The 20977-nt window shown below is 40.1% G+C and overlaps 1 protein-coding gene across 4 annotated transcripts in view; it reads right to left on the bottom strand.

Annotated features, from left to right (window-relative positions):
- WAPL (WAPL cohesin release factor) overlaps nt 1-20977 on the bottom strand; it is a 58949-nt gene that overhangs the window by 31402 nt on the left and 6570 nt on the right. For all 4 annotated transcript variants that reach the window (XM_048944222.1, XM_048944224.1, XM_048944223.1 and 1 more), the window contains 2 exons: nt 9597-10646; nt 5367-5485 (listed from right to left, as the gene is read on the bottom strand). In XM_048944222.1, the coding sequence (XP_048800179.1) occupies nt 5367-5485; nt 9597-10646 (1169 nt within the window). The remainder of the gene's footprint in view (nt 1-5366; nt 5486-9596; nt 10647-20977) is intronic.

Genomic DNA, 20977 nt, shown 5'->3' with positions numbered 1-20977 from the left:
GTGGGAAGGAGACAATTTTGAGCAGAGTCAAATGACTATCTGCAAGGTGACAGACCGACTCCTACATCTGCTTTTGCTGATAGCTCTAAGGTGTTATGCCCCAGCTCAATACAGCTGAATTACAGGGCTGCTTCACTCTTCAAATTAGGTGACTAATCTAACCTGAGAGCCTTGATTAGAATCCTGTTTACCAGCTACAAAAAAAAAATAAAATAACCATATCAGCATGAGACTGGTTTTAACAAACCATTGTTTAATAAGCAGATTTTAAATCTATTTTTCTAAATCCATTTTTCATTCAGCAATATAAGAGTTGCTCAAAGCACACAAACCGTTTCTCGTTGATTAGCACTCAGAACAGCTCACCAGTCATTCATCATTGCCACTAACAGTTATTGGACAAAAATCACAGGAATCAAACGCGCTTTGAGCTCAGCACTGGGCAGAGCACAGGCCAGAAGCAGCAGCCAGCAGATGGAAGGAATGCACAGCAGAAGCAGCAGCTCGCTGTCACAGGCTGTCAGGGCCGACTGCTGCTGTGTATCCAACTGCTGATGGAGCAGCCAGCCACCTCACGCCGTGCTGACAGCAGCCGGGTGTTTTACAGACTATGTGGACTGTCAGCTCAACTCCTCAGAGTCAGAACTGCAGATGTCAGCTAATCATCTGCCCTATTAAAAAAAGGTATTTTGATTTCCTGATTTATGATGCAAAAAAACCCCAAACAGTTCAATACATTTAGTGCGAGCTGTTTGAAATCATCAAAATGAAAGTCTTGTTATAACTGCTCGTCCCTTGAGCACCGTGCCCTTCTCCCAGTGGTTATGCAAACTGAATGTAAGCAGTTCTCTCTAAAAGAGCCACATGGTTAGGCTTAGGGAAAGGGTGTGGCAGAGAGAGCATAACTTTGAAAGACTATTTACTTTTCTATGGAAAAAAAAATAACCAAAACTAACCAAGATTATGCACTTATCTTTGCACATATTAAAACCAAATCCAGAAAACACTTTCAAAATTTCCAGTTTGATTAGGGGAAATGCAGATTCACTTGCTAGGAAGCAAACATAAATATTCCTTGGAGGGTATCTTCAATAAATATCCACAGCAGAGTGCAACACGAGCCGAGTGGAAAACTACAGCTGAGCGCAGAGCCCAGCCCATCCCCTGCCGCACGTCACCGCCACGCTCACAGGGGACTGTGCTGCCAACCAGAGCCATGCATGGATTCTTACTTCTTCAATTTCAAAACACTTCATCTCGGGCTGCAAGTAAACTTCTTTCTAGCTGGTATTCACAGCTTCCAGTCAGTATGCAGTACCAGTGGAAAAGGCTCAGATCAGCCCATAAAATCTGTTAGGTGGTGCCCCTTAGCTTGCATTACCACAAATCCCTACTAGAAACAACAGGACCACACATCACCCTTATTTTTGGGGATTGACACTTTCTCAGGGTGCCTAAAATTTTTAACAGGAAAACGGCAACTCCATAAAAACAACCTACTTGCAGGCAAAAAAACCCCTCACAGGACAGGCAAGATGCAGAGAACCAACGAGCTACGTGCTATTTGCGGATCACACTGAAGTTATGCAAGAGGAAAAAACTGAGTGCTGAATCAGCGGAAGTCTGATAGTCAATCTACCTGGAAGTTCGTGCTCTTCCTACAGCAGTGACCTACACAACCTTCCAACCAATCTACCCAAAATACACTCTGAAAGCTCACACATTTCTGCACCCAGCTGAACACAAAACCTAGATGTTGCTCGTAAAAACTACATAAGGCTGGAAAACCAATGGCTGGAGGATTACGACTGAAGCAAATCGTTATCTTGGCCTCACAGTTCAGAAGCAGTCTTGGGGCTAAGCCATGTCTGCATTCAGCAATGATTTCATTCATGTATTCAACACTACTGTCATGTCTAACTCTATTAATGTCACTTGATCAAAGCAATGCGCGTAATCCTCCTAACGCCGGCTGCGTTTAGTGAGCATTTCTCAGTTGCAATGTTGACTTAACCAGGTTAAAGACAACTTAATTCCTCTTCTTTGCTTTCCTTTAACTGAGCAGACACAATTGTTCAGTCTCCTGGTGAAGCAGACCAGGATTTGTGTTAAATGTTTCCTTTCCATGAGTTATTTTTAAATACAGTTCAGTTCCCCATTTAGTTCAGTTTCTTGCCTTATGAAACTGAAAGAGCAAGGAGATAGCAGAGAGCAGGTGTGGTAAAAGGAAAGCAAAGTCAGCTTCACCAACTACTTGTCAGTGCTTTTTTTTTCTCCCCTTTTCATTCTAAACCACTCACTGCATTAGTCTTTTTCTTCTTCCCCATTTTGTCTGAAATGCACAACAAGATGAACTCCTCCTGGCTAATGCATTCTGTGCTGGTGGAAGAACTTCCACCAAGGCCACACAGTTACACACAAAGGCAGTGCTCTGCAAGAGGAATCCCATAGTCCAGTATTCCCAGTGAGCAGTATAAAGGAAACACTGTGACAGTGTCAATACAGAGGTTTTTCCATGCCTTTTTCTACACAGCCCCAATGCATGCATTTGTTATTCGTGTTTTATTCCTTGTTGAAAAAAAGCACAATGCTGTAATACCCAGGGAAGAAATTGTTCGGTCCCTATTTTCAAGTCTTCAATGTTGAGTAGATCTGAACCACAGCAGCAAAAAACCGTGTGTATACTTGAATATTAGCTTCATCCACAGAAGAGGAAGGGCAGGACCTATAGGCGAGCATATTACAGCCATGCTGAGTTCCCAGAAGATTCTACTTGGGGAATGAGTTATTAAACAAGCTGAACTAAAACTGTAAACAGCAAAGAAACTTTTTGCAGAGATTACTCATGTAAGGTTCCCACCCATAATTTGCAAGTCAAGTAATGCCAGTATTTATGTACTCTAAGTACATAATTACATTGCTACAGAACATAATATTCCCCGTCAGTCAGGCTCGGGATAAAGAGAATTAAACCACTTAAAGGCAGGAGTCAGGTTAGGACTTCACGTACCTAAAGTAACATACAAACTACCTCAACTCCAATGCTCATAACTGTATGTATGAATGATCAATCATTTTAGTGAGGTTCCTTACATTAAAGGCAGTTTTTAGAAACACTGTTCTTTGCTCTTGATGTCAGAAGCAAGTTATTAATGTCTGTTAGCTTTTCTTGCCTGTATACTCAAACTTTCAAGAACTGGACCTTAACATTGGAATGGAATGGCTGAATTTCAAAAAACAAGAAAGTTAACAACAACCCTGCTGGTCACAAACTGGAAAAACTCTTCAGCTCTCTGGATCTACTGAAGCTGAACAATACCACCTGCTGCTTCCCAAGTAATAGAGCTGTTGTTTGGTTTTCAACTTAGTCTGCCACAGAGGGCAGTACCTCTAACATCCCTGCCTAGCAGGAAAGAATTAAGAGTTAATCTGCTAGTTCCTGCAAGGAAAAAAGAAAGCAAGAAAGAAAGAAAGAAAGAAATGATGTGAGGATGCAATAACTTTATTTTACTGTATTTGTAATCAGGATGAGGCTGTTAGGTTAGTACTTTTAGCTCATTTTTTTTCATTCCCAGAATGAAAATTCTATTAAAAAGGAATTGAGATTAAGAGTTTATATCTGTAATTTAGGACGATAATTATAGTGTCTCTAATTACCATCAGAAGCTTCACAAGCTTTTTTATTATTATTAACTCCACGTAACAGCCATATGATTAGAGAACATTAAACTTTAAAATCCAAATTGCAATTACAGCAGTTTCTGCTTCTATGCCTATTATATCACTGCAAGTCAAAAAGGTTGCTTAACTCTCACATCACCCACTTGAATTCAGTTCATTCTCAACTGAGAACTTCCTAGTTGAATCTACTTATCCCCATAGAGTACAACATGGCTGGATTTTTTTTCCACCCCACAGGACTCCAATGTGTGCATTCAATAGTTCTCCTACAAACCCTCAAGTATTTCAAGTATAAAAACTGAAAAACAGATGTTATCAAAATACATGAAGCATATTAATATTAAAACTAACAAAAAATCCATATTTACCAGAACACCCACAGATGTTTTACGCTGCTAAAAAAATACAGCAAAACAGGTTTGGTTACATTTGCATTTTCTGTACTGCTGTTTCACAGTCTGCTGTAACACGTCCACTGAGAGAAAGCTGATTTTTGTAAGAATTACTGTTACATCAGCAGAAGCTGAGGAACTCTAGAACTCAAGAAATACTATTTCGGTTCTGGAAAAAAACCCACCAACCCTTCCTGCCTTATCAGAACTAACACTGAAGCTCCTTTACACTACAAGTAATACTGATACTTGTAGTGATACAAGTAATTCATCAGCTTCATGAGAAATTTTAGGATGTTATCAAACCACTGTTGTTCTTTTCTAACTGATTCCAAGGGAAAATAATTTCTTTAAAATGTCTTTGAATTGTTGGACTACTCAACACATTCCTCAGCATACAGAAGCATTCGTATTTTAACATACAATTGCCAGGATTTGCAAACCTTAAGGAAATCAAAGGGAAATCTGAAATGCAAGAGCACTTCCATCTCCAGTCTCCTCTCTCCCATGGTATCAGTTCTGGATTGCACTGACAGTGAGATGACTACTCCCTGTTCCAGGCATGGGAACACATTATGCAAAAAAGCATACTAAAAGGCACTAAAATGGGTGTCCTGGACAATCAGGTCATAATTACACAGATCCCACCACTGTAGTTTTTCACCCAACAGCTACATAAATTTTTTGCTATATGCACAGTTCTAAACCTTCAAAATGACCTACAGAAACAGGCAGCACAACAAAACTAAGTGAACTAAGCGAAACACATAAGTTCTGTTCACAACAAGAAACTGTGAACAACTGACACCAAATGCTACATAGCTGGGGTATATGGGGACACAATCTTTTTTTTTTTTCTTTCTTTATTTTAATTCACATTTCCATCTTTGAATAGCACTCATACTTAGAAAGATTACACCAATGGCAAATTCCAAGCTTTTGGGTTCAACCCTATAATGTGATAGATATTTCTTGAGAGAATTAAAAAAATGTGCACGTGATCAAATGGTGCTTTACCTTATCCATCTCCTAGGGGGAACCCATAAAGCTGTGAGTTAGCAGTGCACAACCCCCAACTTCACACTTGCATCTGAGAAGTGAAATCCTCACTTACTTACCCAAGGATGGGTAAAACTTAAAGGTTTTACTTTTCTAAGCTTAAAATGCAGTATTAAAAGACAACATCACCTCAAGCACAAGTATAAACTGTACAAAAGCCCTGTTTAGTATACAGGAAGAAACACTAACAGTGAAGAGTTAATGAAAATAAGGACTGTTGGTAAGATTACTCACCCGCTTTGGCCCACTAAAAATCTTCCTGGTGTTTTCCTTGGATTTATCACCTTGTTTATTTGTGGATTTTTTATTGCCTTCAGGCACACCAGATGCATCCTCTGAAAACTCCAGAAGATCTGTGAAAGGAAATTATAGAACAGTCTTTACTGAAAGCTGATGAACTGCTACTGTTGAACCACTGACTTGCATTTCTTGCATCTAACATTTCAACACGCATAGCTTCTGAAGTAACAAACCAATCCAACAATCTTTATCGTGAAATCAATTTTCAAGCCAGACGCAGCTCTGCATGGAGCTCAGGTTCACCGACTGGAATGCTGCAGCACTCCAATGATGCATTACAACACACAGCACCATAGCACCTCCTGCCCATCCCGTGTCCCTCGGGTTATGACTTCCCCATACACGCACACACTCCTCCAAATGCTGGGTCACCCACCATACATGGCAATTTGTGGCTTACAGCCACAGCTCAGCAGCGGGTGAATTAAATCAGAGCTGAGGACCTTCAAAAGTGCATGACTATGAGATTTGGAAGATTTCCTACTGCAAGTGCAGGAAAGACAAATTGATCCTACTTGGCTTCTCACAAGAGCTGCCTGTTTGTATTTGCTTCTGCTGCAAACAGCATTACAAACCAGCAGCCACAAATTTGGGAAGGAGGAGGCTTACAGTGACACTGGAAGCTCTGCCAACATGCCCTGTACCTGTGGCCTCAGTATTTGTACCACCTAGTTCTGGACTGCAAACCTGTAATTCACTATCTAATTAAATCCTTGCCCTACTTCTTCAAACTTGTGCTGTATTTGAAGCATTATCCCTTGGTGACCAACTACTGTTCTTTGACTTGGCACAAACCAGAAGCTATCATAAAATTTCAAAAGAGCAATAAAGAGAGCCAATGAGCAGCACTTTTTCATCTGATGAACAGTTTAGAAAACTGATCTATTCTGAAGCAGCTGCTGCTGTTTGAGCTCTGCACTGCAAAACCACAAGCAGGCTGGATCAGTTACTCTAATCCTCAGCACACTGAGTGAACCAGACCAGCCAAAGTCCTTCGGAGAAGAAGTAACTGAAAGCAAAACTGAGCAAATGAGTTTCAAACTGCAGTTACACAAAATTTAGCTAGTGCTGGAGATAGAAATATTCTGCAAATAAGCCCCCAAAGCAGTCAACTTCAACACCTACAGCAGGGAAGGCAGAGGCCCACTCAGCCCAGCCCAGCTGTTTTCCATTCAGTCGTCAGCAGCAGCTTGACAACGCAGCACAACCTGAGCCTTTCTACAAGGTGAATGAATAAATTTAGTCTAAAACAGAAATAATTATGGACCAGTTCTAACTACCCTTAACTTAAATAATACGAAACTACTCTCAAGTCTACTCAGAAGTCAGCCGAGTCTTTTACTGGAACTTACCAGTTAAAGGAGTCAAATCCAACTGCTCAGACACACATCCTTAAGGCCCCGACCGCAATTCCCAAAGAAGGTCCAACAAGCCACCAGGAACAGAGCCTTCTATTCCAGATTAAAAGCTAAGAAGTAACTCACTTGGCCACAACAACAGCAAACAGGAAAGTTATTAGAAATGCAGGATGCATTTACATCCACTTCATCAACCTCAGTTCGCAATGAGATCTGGAGCTGCTATTGTGATCAATAATGATTAGTAGCACTCTACAGCAATTAAGCCACAATTTTAAATCATTTAAGCTTTTGTTGAAATTCTGCTCCTGTGTGACACTAATTCAATCAAATTAAATGCATTTAAATTCAATTTCTCAAGAAGTTTTAACTCCTCCTACTTATTATAGTCACACTGCATTTTTTGATACTGTTAACACACCAAATGCTTCTATAGTTAATATCATAAAATGATCTGGATTGCTCTTATTGGAGCAATGTTCTCTGTGGCCTTCTAGGTATCCTAAAAGCACTGCATTCACATATTACCAGATTTTCAAAACTAAACAAAAGAGCAGGAAGAAAGGGTCTTTTATGGAAGACAAACTGAGGCAGTTATTCCAGCATATCACTGTCCCAAACAAGCAGGTGTGCTATACAAAGCTGCAGCGTTCAATTGGTATTTTTGGTTAAGACATTCTTGTCTTCGCCATTACTTCAGATTTCCCTTGAATACAATTGCCAACTGATTCATAGAGTCAAGCTATTGAATCACTTGAACAGTAAGAGTTTCTCTTTACTGGAGTCATCCTGCATTCTGGCTACCAGATAGACACAGGCACTGCTCCTGAGCTAGTGAGTTCCAATTCACATTTTTAGCCCCTGGCATTCCAAATGCCTGCAGCTGGGAGGCCTTCACATCACAGGGCTGTTTCTGTGGCTAGGATGAGATAACTGAGACCGCAACCACAAAAATAAAAGTTAGAAAAGGCAACCTGAACTAGAACTCAAAACTTCACTAATAATCTCCAGCTCAAAGTTAGGAGGTGCCTCCACTACAACAGAAGTGGCTGTGAAAATGATTAAAGAATTTAAAAGCCAGACATCTCAAGCTTTTTACCACTTCAGCATGTGAACTTAGCGGACAACTGAACAATAGAAAAGACAGTTCAGTGAGACAGTCTAAGGCTAACAAACTTTACTGACCTGTTCTGCACTTTTTCTTGCACTAACGATGCTGTCCATTTGGTCTTTGGAGCTTCCTTTAATTTGATTTGCATGTTTGTGTTACTAAACTTACCTTCCCCCAGCTGAAAACTTTCAGTAAACAAACCTACATCCACCTGTGCCAAGGCAATCTCTTCAAAACATGTCAGAAATAACCTGCAACAGCTCAGAACATACCAGTCTCCTTTGTGACTGCAGTGCTGAATGCAAACTGGAGATACACTGAGGCTCCAGAGCACAGCAGCAGAATGGAATGTTTGAGGGATCAGCATCTCAGCTGCCTTAACTGTATGAGAGATTTTTTTTCCCTTGGAACAAATGGCTAAACAAAGACTTGTCAGAGAGAAGAACTCAGATAGGGCATTTCATAAGTGACCCTGTAAGTGAAACCCATTTTCCAAAGAGTTTGGAATGCAAGTGTCTCACCATAACTAGAGACAACTCTGATTTTTGTTTGAAAACACATTTCCAGTACAGTATCATTATCAAGTTCCTCCTAATGTTCATAAAAATCGTTAGCAGTAATACTTACCTTTGCTTCAAAGGTCCTACAGACAATTCTGCTCCTTCTTAGAGAACCATGTAATTTTAACAGAGAAAAGAACATCTTTCCCTACAAACTCTTATTTCTCACTTATTTCAGTAGAAACTATTTGTATAGAGAAACAGCAGTTTCTTCAGCATTTCTAAGGCTAGACCTCAGTACTCTCCTCAAGACAAAGTCTTACCCTTCAACGAAGGGATAAAAACTCTGCAGCTTCATGCTCCAAAGTGAAGGACCATGAGATTCCTAGAGCAGGATTTGGAAATACTTAATACAACATGCACAAATTTTTTTGATACCAGACTACTGAATATGAAAAAATAAAAGAAGACTTGCACCAAAGTTATTCCTCCCCTACTTCAGCAACATATCTTCCCGCAGCCTTGCTCAGTCACCTCATGGAACACACAGACAACCAAACAACAATCTCACTTTTCCAAAACACCAGAACTTCCTCAGCAAATTCTGCCTAAACACTTTCATTCATGTGTCTGTGCATCTGTGTACACAGAAATATACGACATGTACGACCTGCATTAAAGAGACACCAGCATTGCTGCTGAAAACTGGCAACAAAAGTGGAAGTTCTTCAACACGCAGAGGAACGCACAAAGGCAGCACGCTGACATGTCCTTCAACAGCCCCACAGCCTTCCTCTCCTGAGTGAAGTTTGAACTGTTACAAATACATTCAAAAAGCACAATTTTCTGCTCTCAGTTCAGCAGTTTTGCATTTGCTTCTGTAGAAAGATATCTGCCTTCCAGGCATGAGTACTGTATGCTGTAATACAGTATACTGTATGTGTAAGGAAAGAGGTAAGAATCTTCTTTTAAGAAAATCCTCTTACCTCTATCATGACACTAAGGGACATAAAACATATTTCAGAACAGATACAAAACAGCAAGCAATAAGACCACAGCAGAAATAAGCAAATGTGACTTCTCAATTTCCAAGCCAAGGATAGCATTTCACAAACTCTTCAGCACATTACAAAAAGAACAAAATAAAGAACTGAATTCAAGTATTTTATGTGTATTCTAGAAGAGCTCTGCTTACCTGTGTTAGTATTGACCTGATTATCCTGGGAACAGTTTTCATTGCTGTCAGAAGTTGGCTGTAGTGAGGGTGATGGTGCAGCTCTAGTTCTTTTTTTGTTAGCTTTCCTTTCCGCTATCTGCCACTCTTCATCTTCATCCTCACTTTCACTCAAGTCATCAAACCCAAAGTACTTAATTTTGTAATTGGAACTCCCAGAACTTCTAGAGGCACCTTCATCTCCCTCTCCCTCATCTTGATCGTCAAACCCAAAAAACTCTAATTTGACATCCTTTTTGGATTTGGTATTGCTTGGTCGAAACCTGGTTGTAGTCTTTGTAGTAGCAATGTCTGCTTTTTTTCTTAAACGTCCAGCTTCTCCCAAGTCAGTAGGGGTTGCTGTGGTAAATTCGTCAATTCGTTCCATAGTATCCTGTATAGTAACATTACAAACTGACAAGCAAGATGGATGCAGAACAGTGTAGTCTCTAGTCCGTCCAACCGTCCCTCTGTAACTGGTCCCACTACTTAAAGAAGCTTTTTTTGCTGGGTTCAGACCATCGTTATTTGACTCATTGTTTGCTTTGGATAAAGACTGGCTAGTGCCATCCATTAGCTTGTCAAAGTTTGTTGCCCCCTGTTGTTTTGCTTTGTTGGATCTACAGTATGTCCTACAGTTGCTTGGCCTAGGAATAGTTTGCACAAGTTCTTCACAAATGGTTTCCTTTGTATTTTCTGTATCTTCTTTATCACCCTCCTCATCCTTGCTCTTCATCTCTGAGAGATGCTCACTGTCAAAATCTAATACGTACTCTCCAGTTCTGGAGTCTTCAGGTTCATCATCCCATTCATACAAGTGAGTTCTTAAAGGCCCCTTCGTCTGAGATGCTTCTGATACAGAGTCTGTTGGTTTTCCAGCGTGGGAGTCCCAAGAATCAGGCAAGTCCTTGGCTTCAGTTTTGTATCCAGAAGAGTCCGTAGTCTCAGCATTTGTTTTGTTACTGTCTTCAGCAGTCTCAAAGATGAAATGACTGTTCTTCTCATCATCTTCATTCAAATTCTGCGTTTTATCTGCACACATAAAAAAAAAAAAAAAAGAATTATTGCTAAAAAGCACGATTAAAACAACAATCAACACTTGCAGACAAACTTAGAAAAAAAATCACAATAACAGTAAATATTCAGTGCTTAATAACAAAGAACATTAAAAGGTTCTCAATCCTCCCAACCCATACTGGTAGGTTTTCTAAGCATTCCAGCTTAAAGCTGTTGCTATAATAAAGTGTCTTCATGATCACTTGCAAAAACACACACCAGTTTGAAATGAGTGTCATTTTGAAAACGAACATATCATGAAAAAAAAAAAAAACAAACAAAACAGAAAGCCCTAAATGCATGCACTACATACTTCGTATGCAACCTTTGCTAAATTAAAAAAAAAAAAAAAAAAAAAGAAGTCAGTAATGAAACATCCGATATGGCAAAAACCCTAATCCGTTTCTCAGTGTCTTACAATGAATAATTAGGGATAAAGGATGGTCATAATGCATTTTCTAATTACGCTAGGGGAAAAAAAATCTGGATACATAGGATATGGGTGCTGTATTATCCTCCCCACAAAATCCTTTTTGTAATAAACAACTGAAACTATGGTAGTACTTCAGAGTTAGAACAGAGTTAGGACAAAGTTAGAAGTTTTGTTATGCATATGCTATAAGACCTCCTTTGTTTCACACTCTTAAAGAGCTTTTTCCCTTTTGCAACTTGAAAGGAACTGGATCCATCACACATAAGAATCAGTAGACTGGCTAAGTTTGCAGATACTCAGTTTTAATACCACAAGACACATGGTTGCCCACTGTGTTCAGTAAAGGGGCTGCAGGAGCAAGTTACAGCCACTCATTTGTATGTTCTGGTCTAAGAACTACACAGCAGTGAGGTATCGTAACAGTAGAAATGGAAATCAGCACTGGCTAGAGATACCAATTAACGTAATTTCCTGAAAACTATAGTATAACCCCCTGTCTGCCATGCTAACTGTACAGCTACTAAAACCAGTGAAAGTAATTCCGTACGACCTGCACTAAAAATGCTACGGATCTCAGATCCTTACATCTTGTACCTTAACAGTCTTGATCAACGTACCCTGAACAGAACAGCACACATCTCAGCAACTGTTATCTCATTTTGCTGTATCCAACTGAAACATTCAGACCTCCCGAAGAAAAAGAGACAAACTGATTCTCATCACAACCATAAAGTGAATTACTTCAAGACCAATTTTAATAATGAACTTCTACAAATCCAAGGAACAGCTGCCGCCAAAGCTATCACACTGCAACAGGTTGCCCAAGGAGGCTGTGGATGCCCCATCCCTGGAGGCATGAATGCCAGGCTGGAAGTGGCTCTGGGCAGCCTGGGCTGCTGGTTGGCGACCCTGCACATAGCAGGGGGTTGAAACCGGATGATCATTGTGGTCCTTCTCAACCCAGGCCATTCTGTGATTCTATGTTCTTATACTTGTCTGATCCACAGCCACGCTTGCATCTTTCTTACACTGTCAAGAAGAAATTCAGCTGTAAGCAGTTTGTGTCAGATCTGACCAACACTCACACTACAGTAATGCCAGGAAAGACTTGTAGTAGATAAAACATTACTTTTGGTATCAAATGACAAATTGTACCATAGACTCAGAAGGAACTGTGATAGGGATGGGTAGAACAAAATGCTAGAAGAGAATTTGTATCAAGAAACAGGTACAGAATGCCACAGTAATGGAGGACACTCCACTCATAGCAAGCAAATTCCTAAGCTTTGGCGCTGTTATGCTGCAAATGCTTTCCAAACTCACCACTAATATGAACACTTCAGCAGCTTTCAGCACTAGTCCTGATCTCCCTAAACTTAACCAGACACCATTTACCCAAGTGGCATAGAAATTTCACTACACTTACCAAAAGGTTTCAAACTTCTTGATGAGGAAAGCAAGCATCAGCACCTTTTCTAGGTTTTTTTGTTCGTTTAAAATCAAAATTGCATCATCTAAATGCCCATGCACGCTCACACTGATTGTAAAAGAATTTTAATGCACAAGAAATTCTACTAAAAGAAATGATGAGCCAGCCAAGTTTTGCAGGAAACAGATCTAACCCTAGGTGCAACTCCTCAGGGATAAAGGACAAGTAGTATCTCAGACTGCATCCAAGTCTTCTGGGATTTTACCTCATGTCTCACACTGAAGCTCCAACAGTCAGCTAGAAATAAAAAAGAATCTCTTTGCAGTGTATATAAAATGTAATACTAAATTCTCTAAAGAACATCAATCCTAACCAGCTCAGCAACGGAATCTTGTTCAATCTTGGTCTTCCACTATCAGTACATATTACTAGAAATCTTGTTACTCCCACTTCTATTTGTTGCTAGCAATAACCTGACATGCCCAACCAATATTATGGCACTTGGTAACATACAATGTGTTCTTTCCCCTCCCATGTCTTGTATTACCACGCAACTGAAGGCTGCAATTGTACGCAGACATGAAACAGCAAATTCAACCTACAAAATTTGATTTTCAATCTCTCACTAAGGTACATTTCGTTCTGTAGTCTTAATGCTCCTATTCCATAGTTTTAAAATGTAGAATAATACAATTGACACACATCAGTCTTTGCTTACTCAATATTTTGTTGAATTGCTACAAAGAAGTTTCAGTACATCTATTTAGAAGGGCAACGGTTTTTCTATCCTATGTCATATCAGGATCAAATAAAATCTATTCTTCCCAAGAAAGAAATGGAATACGTATGACCATACACACATTACATCACAGCTGTCCCTATATAAAAACAGATTCTGAATTATTTGACAGTCAGGTTCCACTGGTAGAACTGGGACAGCTTCAATCATTATCATAACAGCTATTTTTACACTGTAAAGCACAAAATAAGATCACAGAATTGCAGGGGTTGGAAAGGATCTCTGCAGATCATCAAGTCCAACCCCCCTGCTAAAGCAGGTTCCCTACAGCAGGCCACACAGGTCGGCATCCATCGGATCTTGGAACATCTCCAGAGGAGACTCCACCTTCTCTCTGGGCAGCCTGTTCCAGTGCTCCATCACTTGTACAGCGATGTTCTTCCCTGTGTCTGCATGGAACTTCTTGCGTTCCAGTTTCTGCCCACTGCCTTTTGTCCTGCTGCACCACTGAAAAGAGCCTGCCCCATCTATTTGACTCCCACACTTTAGATATTTATAAACAGGGATGAGATCCCTTCTCAGCCTTCTCTGTCAGACTAAAGATTCCCAGGTATCTCAGCCTTTCCTCATTCAGGAGGATGTACCTATCATCCTTGGAAAACAGACTGAACAGGCCAAACAAATATTTATCTGTATCTCATACACTCCAGTTCCAATATTTTAAAACAAACAAACAAAAACAGGGAATCTGTTTACAAATAAACTAACAAACTACAAGGGAAAAAAATCTTACTGTCATTTTATAAACACTCTGCTGCTACAGCATCACAAGAAGCATGACTGCCCTGTAACACACACATGCAAATATGTTCTCAAACTTCCAGTTCTTAAGCACAAAATGGAGTATTTAAAGATAATTTAAAATACTCAGAGAGTACACTTTTAGCTCTTCACTAAAGATCACTATCTAAAGCACACTCCCTAAAGTTTAGGGAGTACACTAACTGCAACCACAAAGGTTTTTCATAAGCAAGGCTGATGAAAAATTTCACCAGTAAGCTGTTTTCTGTACAAGAGACGAAGTTTGGCTCTAAAACTGGATTGTCACAATGCACTAGTGGAAAACTGAACGGTTACATTCAGGCGAGTACTTCCTCAAGGAATACCTGATCAAACCCCTGTCTTCTCACCAGCAGCAGATCAACAGCAGCCAGCCAGGAGTTTCTGTAAGCATTCACTCACAAATTGCTCGTTCACTGCTAAAGGTGTACAACATGAGTGAACCCAATAATCTACACTTGATTTTAAAAATTACAGTCTCCACCTGTGCTGGCTATTACAGCTGAAGCTAGCAGGACTGTAGGAAACTGCAACATTTCAATTTACCTACAGATGCAAAATGCACAAAGAAAATACAAAAAAAAAAAAATATTAAATGTGTATGATTAGATACTCTGTGGTTTGGAAGAGGCAGTATAATTTCTCCTCCTGATTTCAACTGCAATTAAGCTCTTCCAGGGTTCATATGACAGAAAAAATCTCCCAGGTAATTCCAGATCAGCAGTATCACAGAACAATATAATTCACTAGTCTTTCTTCCAGGTATTAGTACAACATTTCTAAGAACCGTAACAACATTGTGCAGTAACCACCATTTGTTTAAGTCTCTAGAACTTAATTACTAAAGTATGAGAGAACCAATCTAACCGACTGCGGGCAAAATAAGGCTATCAGATGAAGGAATAATACCCCCACATGTACCCCCTTGCTTTATTTTATGGTTTAGTTTACATCAGTAGAAAGATAGGGATGTCTTAAGAAATGCTGACAAATATAAAAAGAGCAACTCCTGCTCCCCCTCACTAAACACACCAAGATGTTTTCAGTCAGATGCACACAACTCAACTCCAGTTTCAGGTAAGTGAATACAGTGATTCATCTCCCAGCCAGCTTTGATGACCATTCGACACAAATTTTTCTTTAAGAAAGTGAAACATTCTATATGGACACTACACCTATATCCCTCGGTCAGTTCTTAGTAACTTTCACTTTAAGATGTCTCAAATTTCAACTTCACCTTTTCATTAAGATGCCTTATGGGTGCTTATTTTAGAAGGTGTTTAAGTCAAAGCCTGCCCTCTGACCATCCTCAGAAGCACCACAATTTTTCATCATACTATATGGAAAAAGTAGAGATCTCACAACAAAATATTTCGCTCAATCATCTAGCAGAAAACATCATACAGACTTACTGAGATGGTAAAAGGTCTTCAAAAAAATTGCGAGGTGTCCAGGAATTGGCAGAGAAAAAAAAGTCATTTTCTTTTTAACTCTTTTTAACTTTTTAATCCATAAAAATAACAGTAATTGAAGACTGGACAACAACCTCCAGTATGCTTCCTTCTTACCTTCCATCTTAAGTTACATATTGTCTTAAAGAACAAAAAATAAAGTCCAGCAGCTCTTCCAGAGCAAATGCCTTGCTGGACAAGTCAAGCTGGACCACTGATGTTAACACAAACCTTTTCTTACCGTGGGCAGACAACTCAAAAAGAGGACTGAGAAATCATTTGTTCACATGGCTCAAAAACTATCAGAGAGTAATTCATGCAAAGCTTTCTGTCTAGTGATTTTGGAAGGCAATACAGTCCGAGAACACCAGAGCCCACCTGAAAGTACCTGGGGAGAAAGGAGGAGAAAGTGGGGACAGAGGAGGAGAGGATAGAAGCACTGCATGGTGCAGAGCCATCTCAGGAGCTTGCAGTGTTTCCAGGATTTCTACCCATCTTCCTCACATTCCACTAAGGCAAACTACAGGACCTTAGATTTTTGACTGGGCAGCTTCAGAGATCTTTACTGGAATTTTTTATACAGCTCAAGCCTCTACCTTCTCATATCTCCAATGACATTACAGAATATTTACAGTAACAACACTGTACTGAAACAACCCAGTGTTACACATCTAGCATTGGGGTACACATTATGGTACCATCCTCATCCCTGCTCATGGCACACCAAAACAGTGTTACAGCTGCATTAATTCAAACAAGGTCACAACTGGTTCCAGGCAAAGCCCAAAAGTATTAAGTGTGCTAATGCAGAAAGGGAAGTCCTAATAGCATCTCCCTCCATTTCTCACTATAGATCTGATATTTGACCAAGTACCTCCTACTCGACAGGGAAAACTGAAGCTCCGAATAAAGCTCAACTCTTGCTACTAGCTAAACAACCTGCAAGAGTCAATGATTTCACAGTCTGAATGTGCTCAGGGTACAACATATACCAAGATACAATCCTAAACAAAGCCGATGGGAAAAAACCCCTTTGGAAACCTAACACTCTTGTTGGCAAAATTACCATCATCCAAACCAGACACCAGCAAATATATACCCCACCCCAGACCCCATTTCAATTCAATCTAATTTCCAATTAACTCATAAGACTTAAGCAGCTCAGTTCCAAAGCTGAAAACATCAATTTCAACTCCAAAAAATCAAATCATCATTTCCAATTCCAACACCAATTGCCTGAAGTCAAACACTGTATCTTTTGGTTAACAACTCAGCAATAGAGCTGCAGTGCCCTGCTGTCATTTAGAAGCTACTCTGAGCCCAGGCTGGCCTCTCAGCGTGTAGCTACAGTGACTCCCAACGCAAAGCGCTGCTCAGAAGAGCTGCAGGGCAGCAGAGCACCCTGTTAGTGCTACAAACTTGAACTCAGTGAGTTTTCTCTCATTTCTACCAGTTCTTGGTGACTGCTAACCAAGGTTTCCTGAAGCTGTGGATGAAAGACGTACTGCCTTCTTTTACTTGTATTGAATGGGAACTTATACACCTTCACTGCTGTGCAGCCAGCTGGAAAAGCCTTCATTTTAAAACTAAAAAGAACATGACTAAATTGCTATCCACAGAAAACTAATGTTCAGACTTAAGCTAGGTTTCTTTGTTATTAGTCACACAAATTCACAGAATTTATTCTGAACGCATAGATGTTAAAGTTAGTCAAAGGCAATGACGTCTTTTAAAGGGCAGGCAGGTGGCATGAATCCAACTTGATATTCCTCTATTTCTCTCCAAATGACATCTGACCACCTAGGCAGAGGCAAAAGCAAAAAAAAAGAAACATCAAAAAAGCAGGCTTTAAGATTAAAAGTAGAGACTGGTATCCAGGACCCGGCTATCCATTATCTCCAAGCACTGAGGGCACATACATTAATGGGATCCAGTACGAGAACACAGCACTGACACAAGATGGAGGAAGCAGTTTGTAAGCTCATTATGAGCTCTGCCTGATGTTCCTCAACATTCAGGAACATTTATTATGGCTTAGTTATAACTCTCACCAATTTTCCAGAGCATAATGCTACATCACTTTACAACTTGAAGCTGGCCAAGCTAAAGGAAAAGACGAATCTTTACCCGGTGCTTGTATCATATTCTTCATTTCTGGGAAGAGAGCCCAACCAAGACATACAGTGTCTTCACTGGTTTGGACAGATTTACTAGCTGTAGAAAAAGCCATCTTTTTTTCCAAATATGAAAATGAGTTTCATTACTTTCTTTCTTCTACTGTACATGGGAAATCAAATATTTTGGTTGGTAAGGAGAAAAGGTTACAGACTAAATGCCTTTGCTATGCTTTCTGCCTATGATTGAACAGCTGGGAAACAGAAAAAAAGCTTATGGATATAAAATACACAATTCTAAGAAATGGGCAAAATTTGCCACTTAGATAACATCTTTATCCATTGATGCCTGCAAGATCTGTTAGCAGGCATAAACAGAAGATAAGATACATAAGAGCCTCAAAAGATTAGACTCTCAAGACCAGTTTCATAGCTGACACTCACTGAAACAGATAAAATTATAGAACCACCATATCCCAAAGCTATGATTACAGATTCTAAGTAATGCTCACTCTCTACACTCAGAATCAAAATGAATTCCCACCAAGTTCATACTCAGGCTGAACAGACAGTTTTGCTTCTTTGAAGATGCTTTAAGTTCTCTGTATTTTGCAGAGTTCCATGAAAACCCTAAATTGACAAGATTTACTTTATTGCTGTCACAAAACTATGTTCCTTAAAAACATTTTGTTTCTCTTTTTCCCTTTCGTATATCCTGAATATGAAAATTTCTAAAGTAATTTATATGGAAAGCCCAAATTTACTATTTAAAAAGATACACGTTAATGAGTTCCAATACACACAGCTCCTCACTGTAGCTGGTTACTCTAAACATACAGGTTGTTAGAAGACACATTCAATTTTTTTTGCATATCACCTAGATACAGCCATTCCATTTAATGATACAGCACCTAAAAAGCCACTGCTTTAACCCAGGCACCCAGCACATGACTTTGCGGAGCTGGACAGAACCTGTGCTGGCATCTCTGTCGGTGAGTCATCACACAGTGCCCAGTTTTTCTTTCATTTAGTGATGCAAAACTGCACTTGGGCCTCATGCAACAAACCAGACAATTCTTAAAGAAATACAAATCTTCAATGCAGAAATTCTGAAATAGACAAGTGCAAGGTTGCCAGGGTTCTGTAAGAAGAGCTCAGGCCAGCCTGTATGCTGGCTGTCAGAAGGACTGCTGCTGGTGAAACACCCCAGACTGGGGCTTCCTGCAGAAGACCAAATCCTCAGCACCATATTATGATTGCTCACCTTGGACCTCTGTTTATGCCATATAAGTAATCCCTCACAGACATTTGTTCCTGCTAGGAAAGCAAAATACCACCAGGGATTTGGAGCAGCTGTCACATGCTAACGTAAAAACAACAGCTCCTGCAGCTCCTGTCAGCCAGAGCAAAACTTCTTCAAAATCCTTACTTTTCTGCCTCACATCCTCACCTGTGATGAAAAGCGCAGTGGAACAGGCACGTTACTCTTCCCTGGTAACTGAGAAGGGCATTGCTCACTTGGAACAGCAGGAGAAAGCTGACCCAGCAAGATAACTGCTTCCCCCTTGCAGGGAAAGCAAGACAAAGTGTCACCAGCAACACAAGTAGCTGGCACATGCTAATAAATGCTTGTTTCCACCAATTCCTGTACTGTAAGCCCTTCTGAAAACAGAGTAATGAAGTAAATTATAATACAGCAGCACTAATAACCATTAAAAATGTATCCTTAGACTTTTAAGTCAGTCTGGTTTCAACCACCACTCATAAATAAGTTGAAACCTTTTACTGAATACAGTTGCAGTTTCTTAAATGAAAATATGAACTAACAGCTTGGAGTTGAATAACATTTTCCATGCAGTTAATGGTACAGTAGCAATACAGTACTACAGATCTCAGCAGTTGGAGCCTGAAATGGCTGCCTCACCAACTGCTTCCTACACCCCTGCACGCCAGGCCAGCTGGAGAGAGGTGTACGTTTTCGCAGGCTCTTCCTTCTGGGAGCACCCAACAACTTTTCTGAATGCAGTTAGTTCAACTTTTTAAAAATGAGAGAACACTGTGTCCAGAGACTTTCTGACACACAACCAGAAGCTTACTTCCCTAGTGTTTTCTCAAGCATTTCTAATTTAGCAGATCAATTACACACATTGAAATTTAAGCAGAACTTCAGTTCTTTCATACTTTTGAAAAAAGAGAAGCATTATCACAGTATTCTGCACATATAGGAGAAGGGACAACACAAACAGGAGGAAACATAAGAACGAGACAATGGAAGGGTGGGGGGATAAACATCAAGTGTATACTCTGCATTAACACAGCCGCCTAAATAAGCTTTGCCACACTGAAATCCTACAGGTACACATCTTCTGCCAAACCAATCCCACTCCCAGCTATCGCTTTCTTAATGTTTTGAGCCAGCCTGAGCACAGCTGCAGTTCTTCTTAATCATGGCTGCTACCAGCTGTCTCCTAAGACAGCCAAATGCACAGGCCTCATTCATTTCCCCCCAGCTTTTTTGCTCCATTTTTGGACAGAACATGACATAACCGAAATTCTTCCTGAATCAGTAAACAAAATACATTCAACAGCTCTGCAAAAGGAAGATAAGGTAAGATCACTAAAGTCTAACTATTATCTTAAATGACTGTGCCACTGTTACACACAAAATAGAAGCTCTGAAAGAATTTCAGAGATGCTGACAAATCTTGCTGCCCAATGTAATTTTGGAGTATCGCTAACCTTGCATTTGAGAAGCTGAAACGTAGCTCTAAAGATAGGGCACCCCACCCACACAATCAGGATGCAGAGGCTTTGCAGACACATCATCACAGAACTATCAGGACAGTCCATAGGGAACAGACCTGATGGCTCACACTATCTTCCTCTCCGAACAACTGTTTTCTGCACCTTACTCTATTCACTCGCTCCTCTTTCTGGGCAGCTAAGTAAAGCTAGGCTCTGTACATAGGAAGTCATGAAGTGGTTAAGCAAAACTGTACCATGTTCTCCTGCACTGCATAAGCTGAAGTTACTAAGCAAGATTGCATTTGTCATTGAGATTTGCTACTGGTATGTGCATGAGCCCCAGGTGAGAAATAAGGGCATTAAGAGCTACTGAGGAATACCTAAGAACTAAACTATACAGCATACAACAGCCACATTTGTCCTTCTGGTACCAAGAGTGAAAATCTGCCTCCCTCATAAAAAGTTCACCTGCTAGCTACTGAATTGTTGCATTTCTGCACGATACAAATTACTATTTCAATAACTTTCAAATGACTCCATTTTCTTTCCAGTTAAC

The sequence above is a fragment of the Lagopus muta genome, chromosome 5 (genome assembly GCF_023343835.1).
Source record: "Lagopus muta isolate bLagMut1 chromosome 5, bLagMut1 primary, whole genome shotgun sequence".
Taxonomy (NCBI): Eukaryota; Metazoa; Chordata; class Aves; order Galliformes; family Phasianidae; genus Lagopus; species Lagopus muta.
The sequence above is the reverse complement of the archived record's forward strand: the minus strand, read 5'-3'. Positions and strand labels throughout refer to the sequence as shown.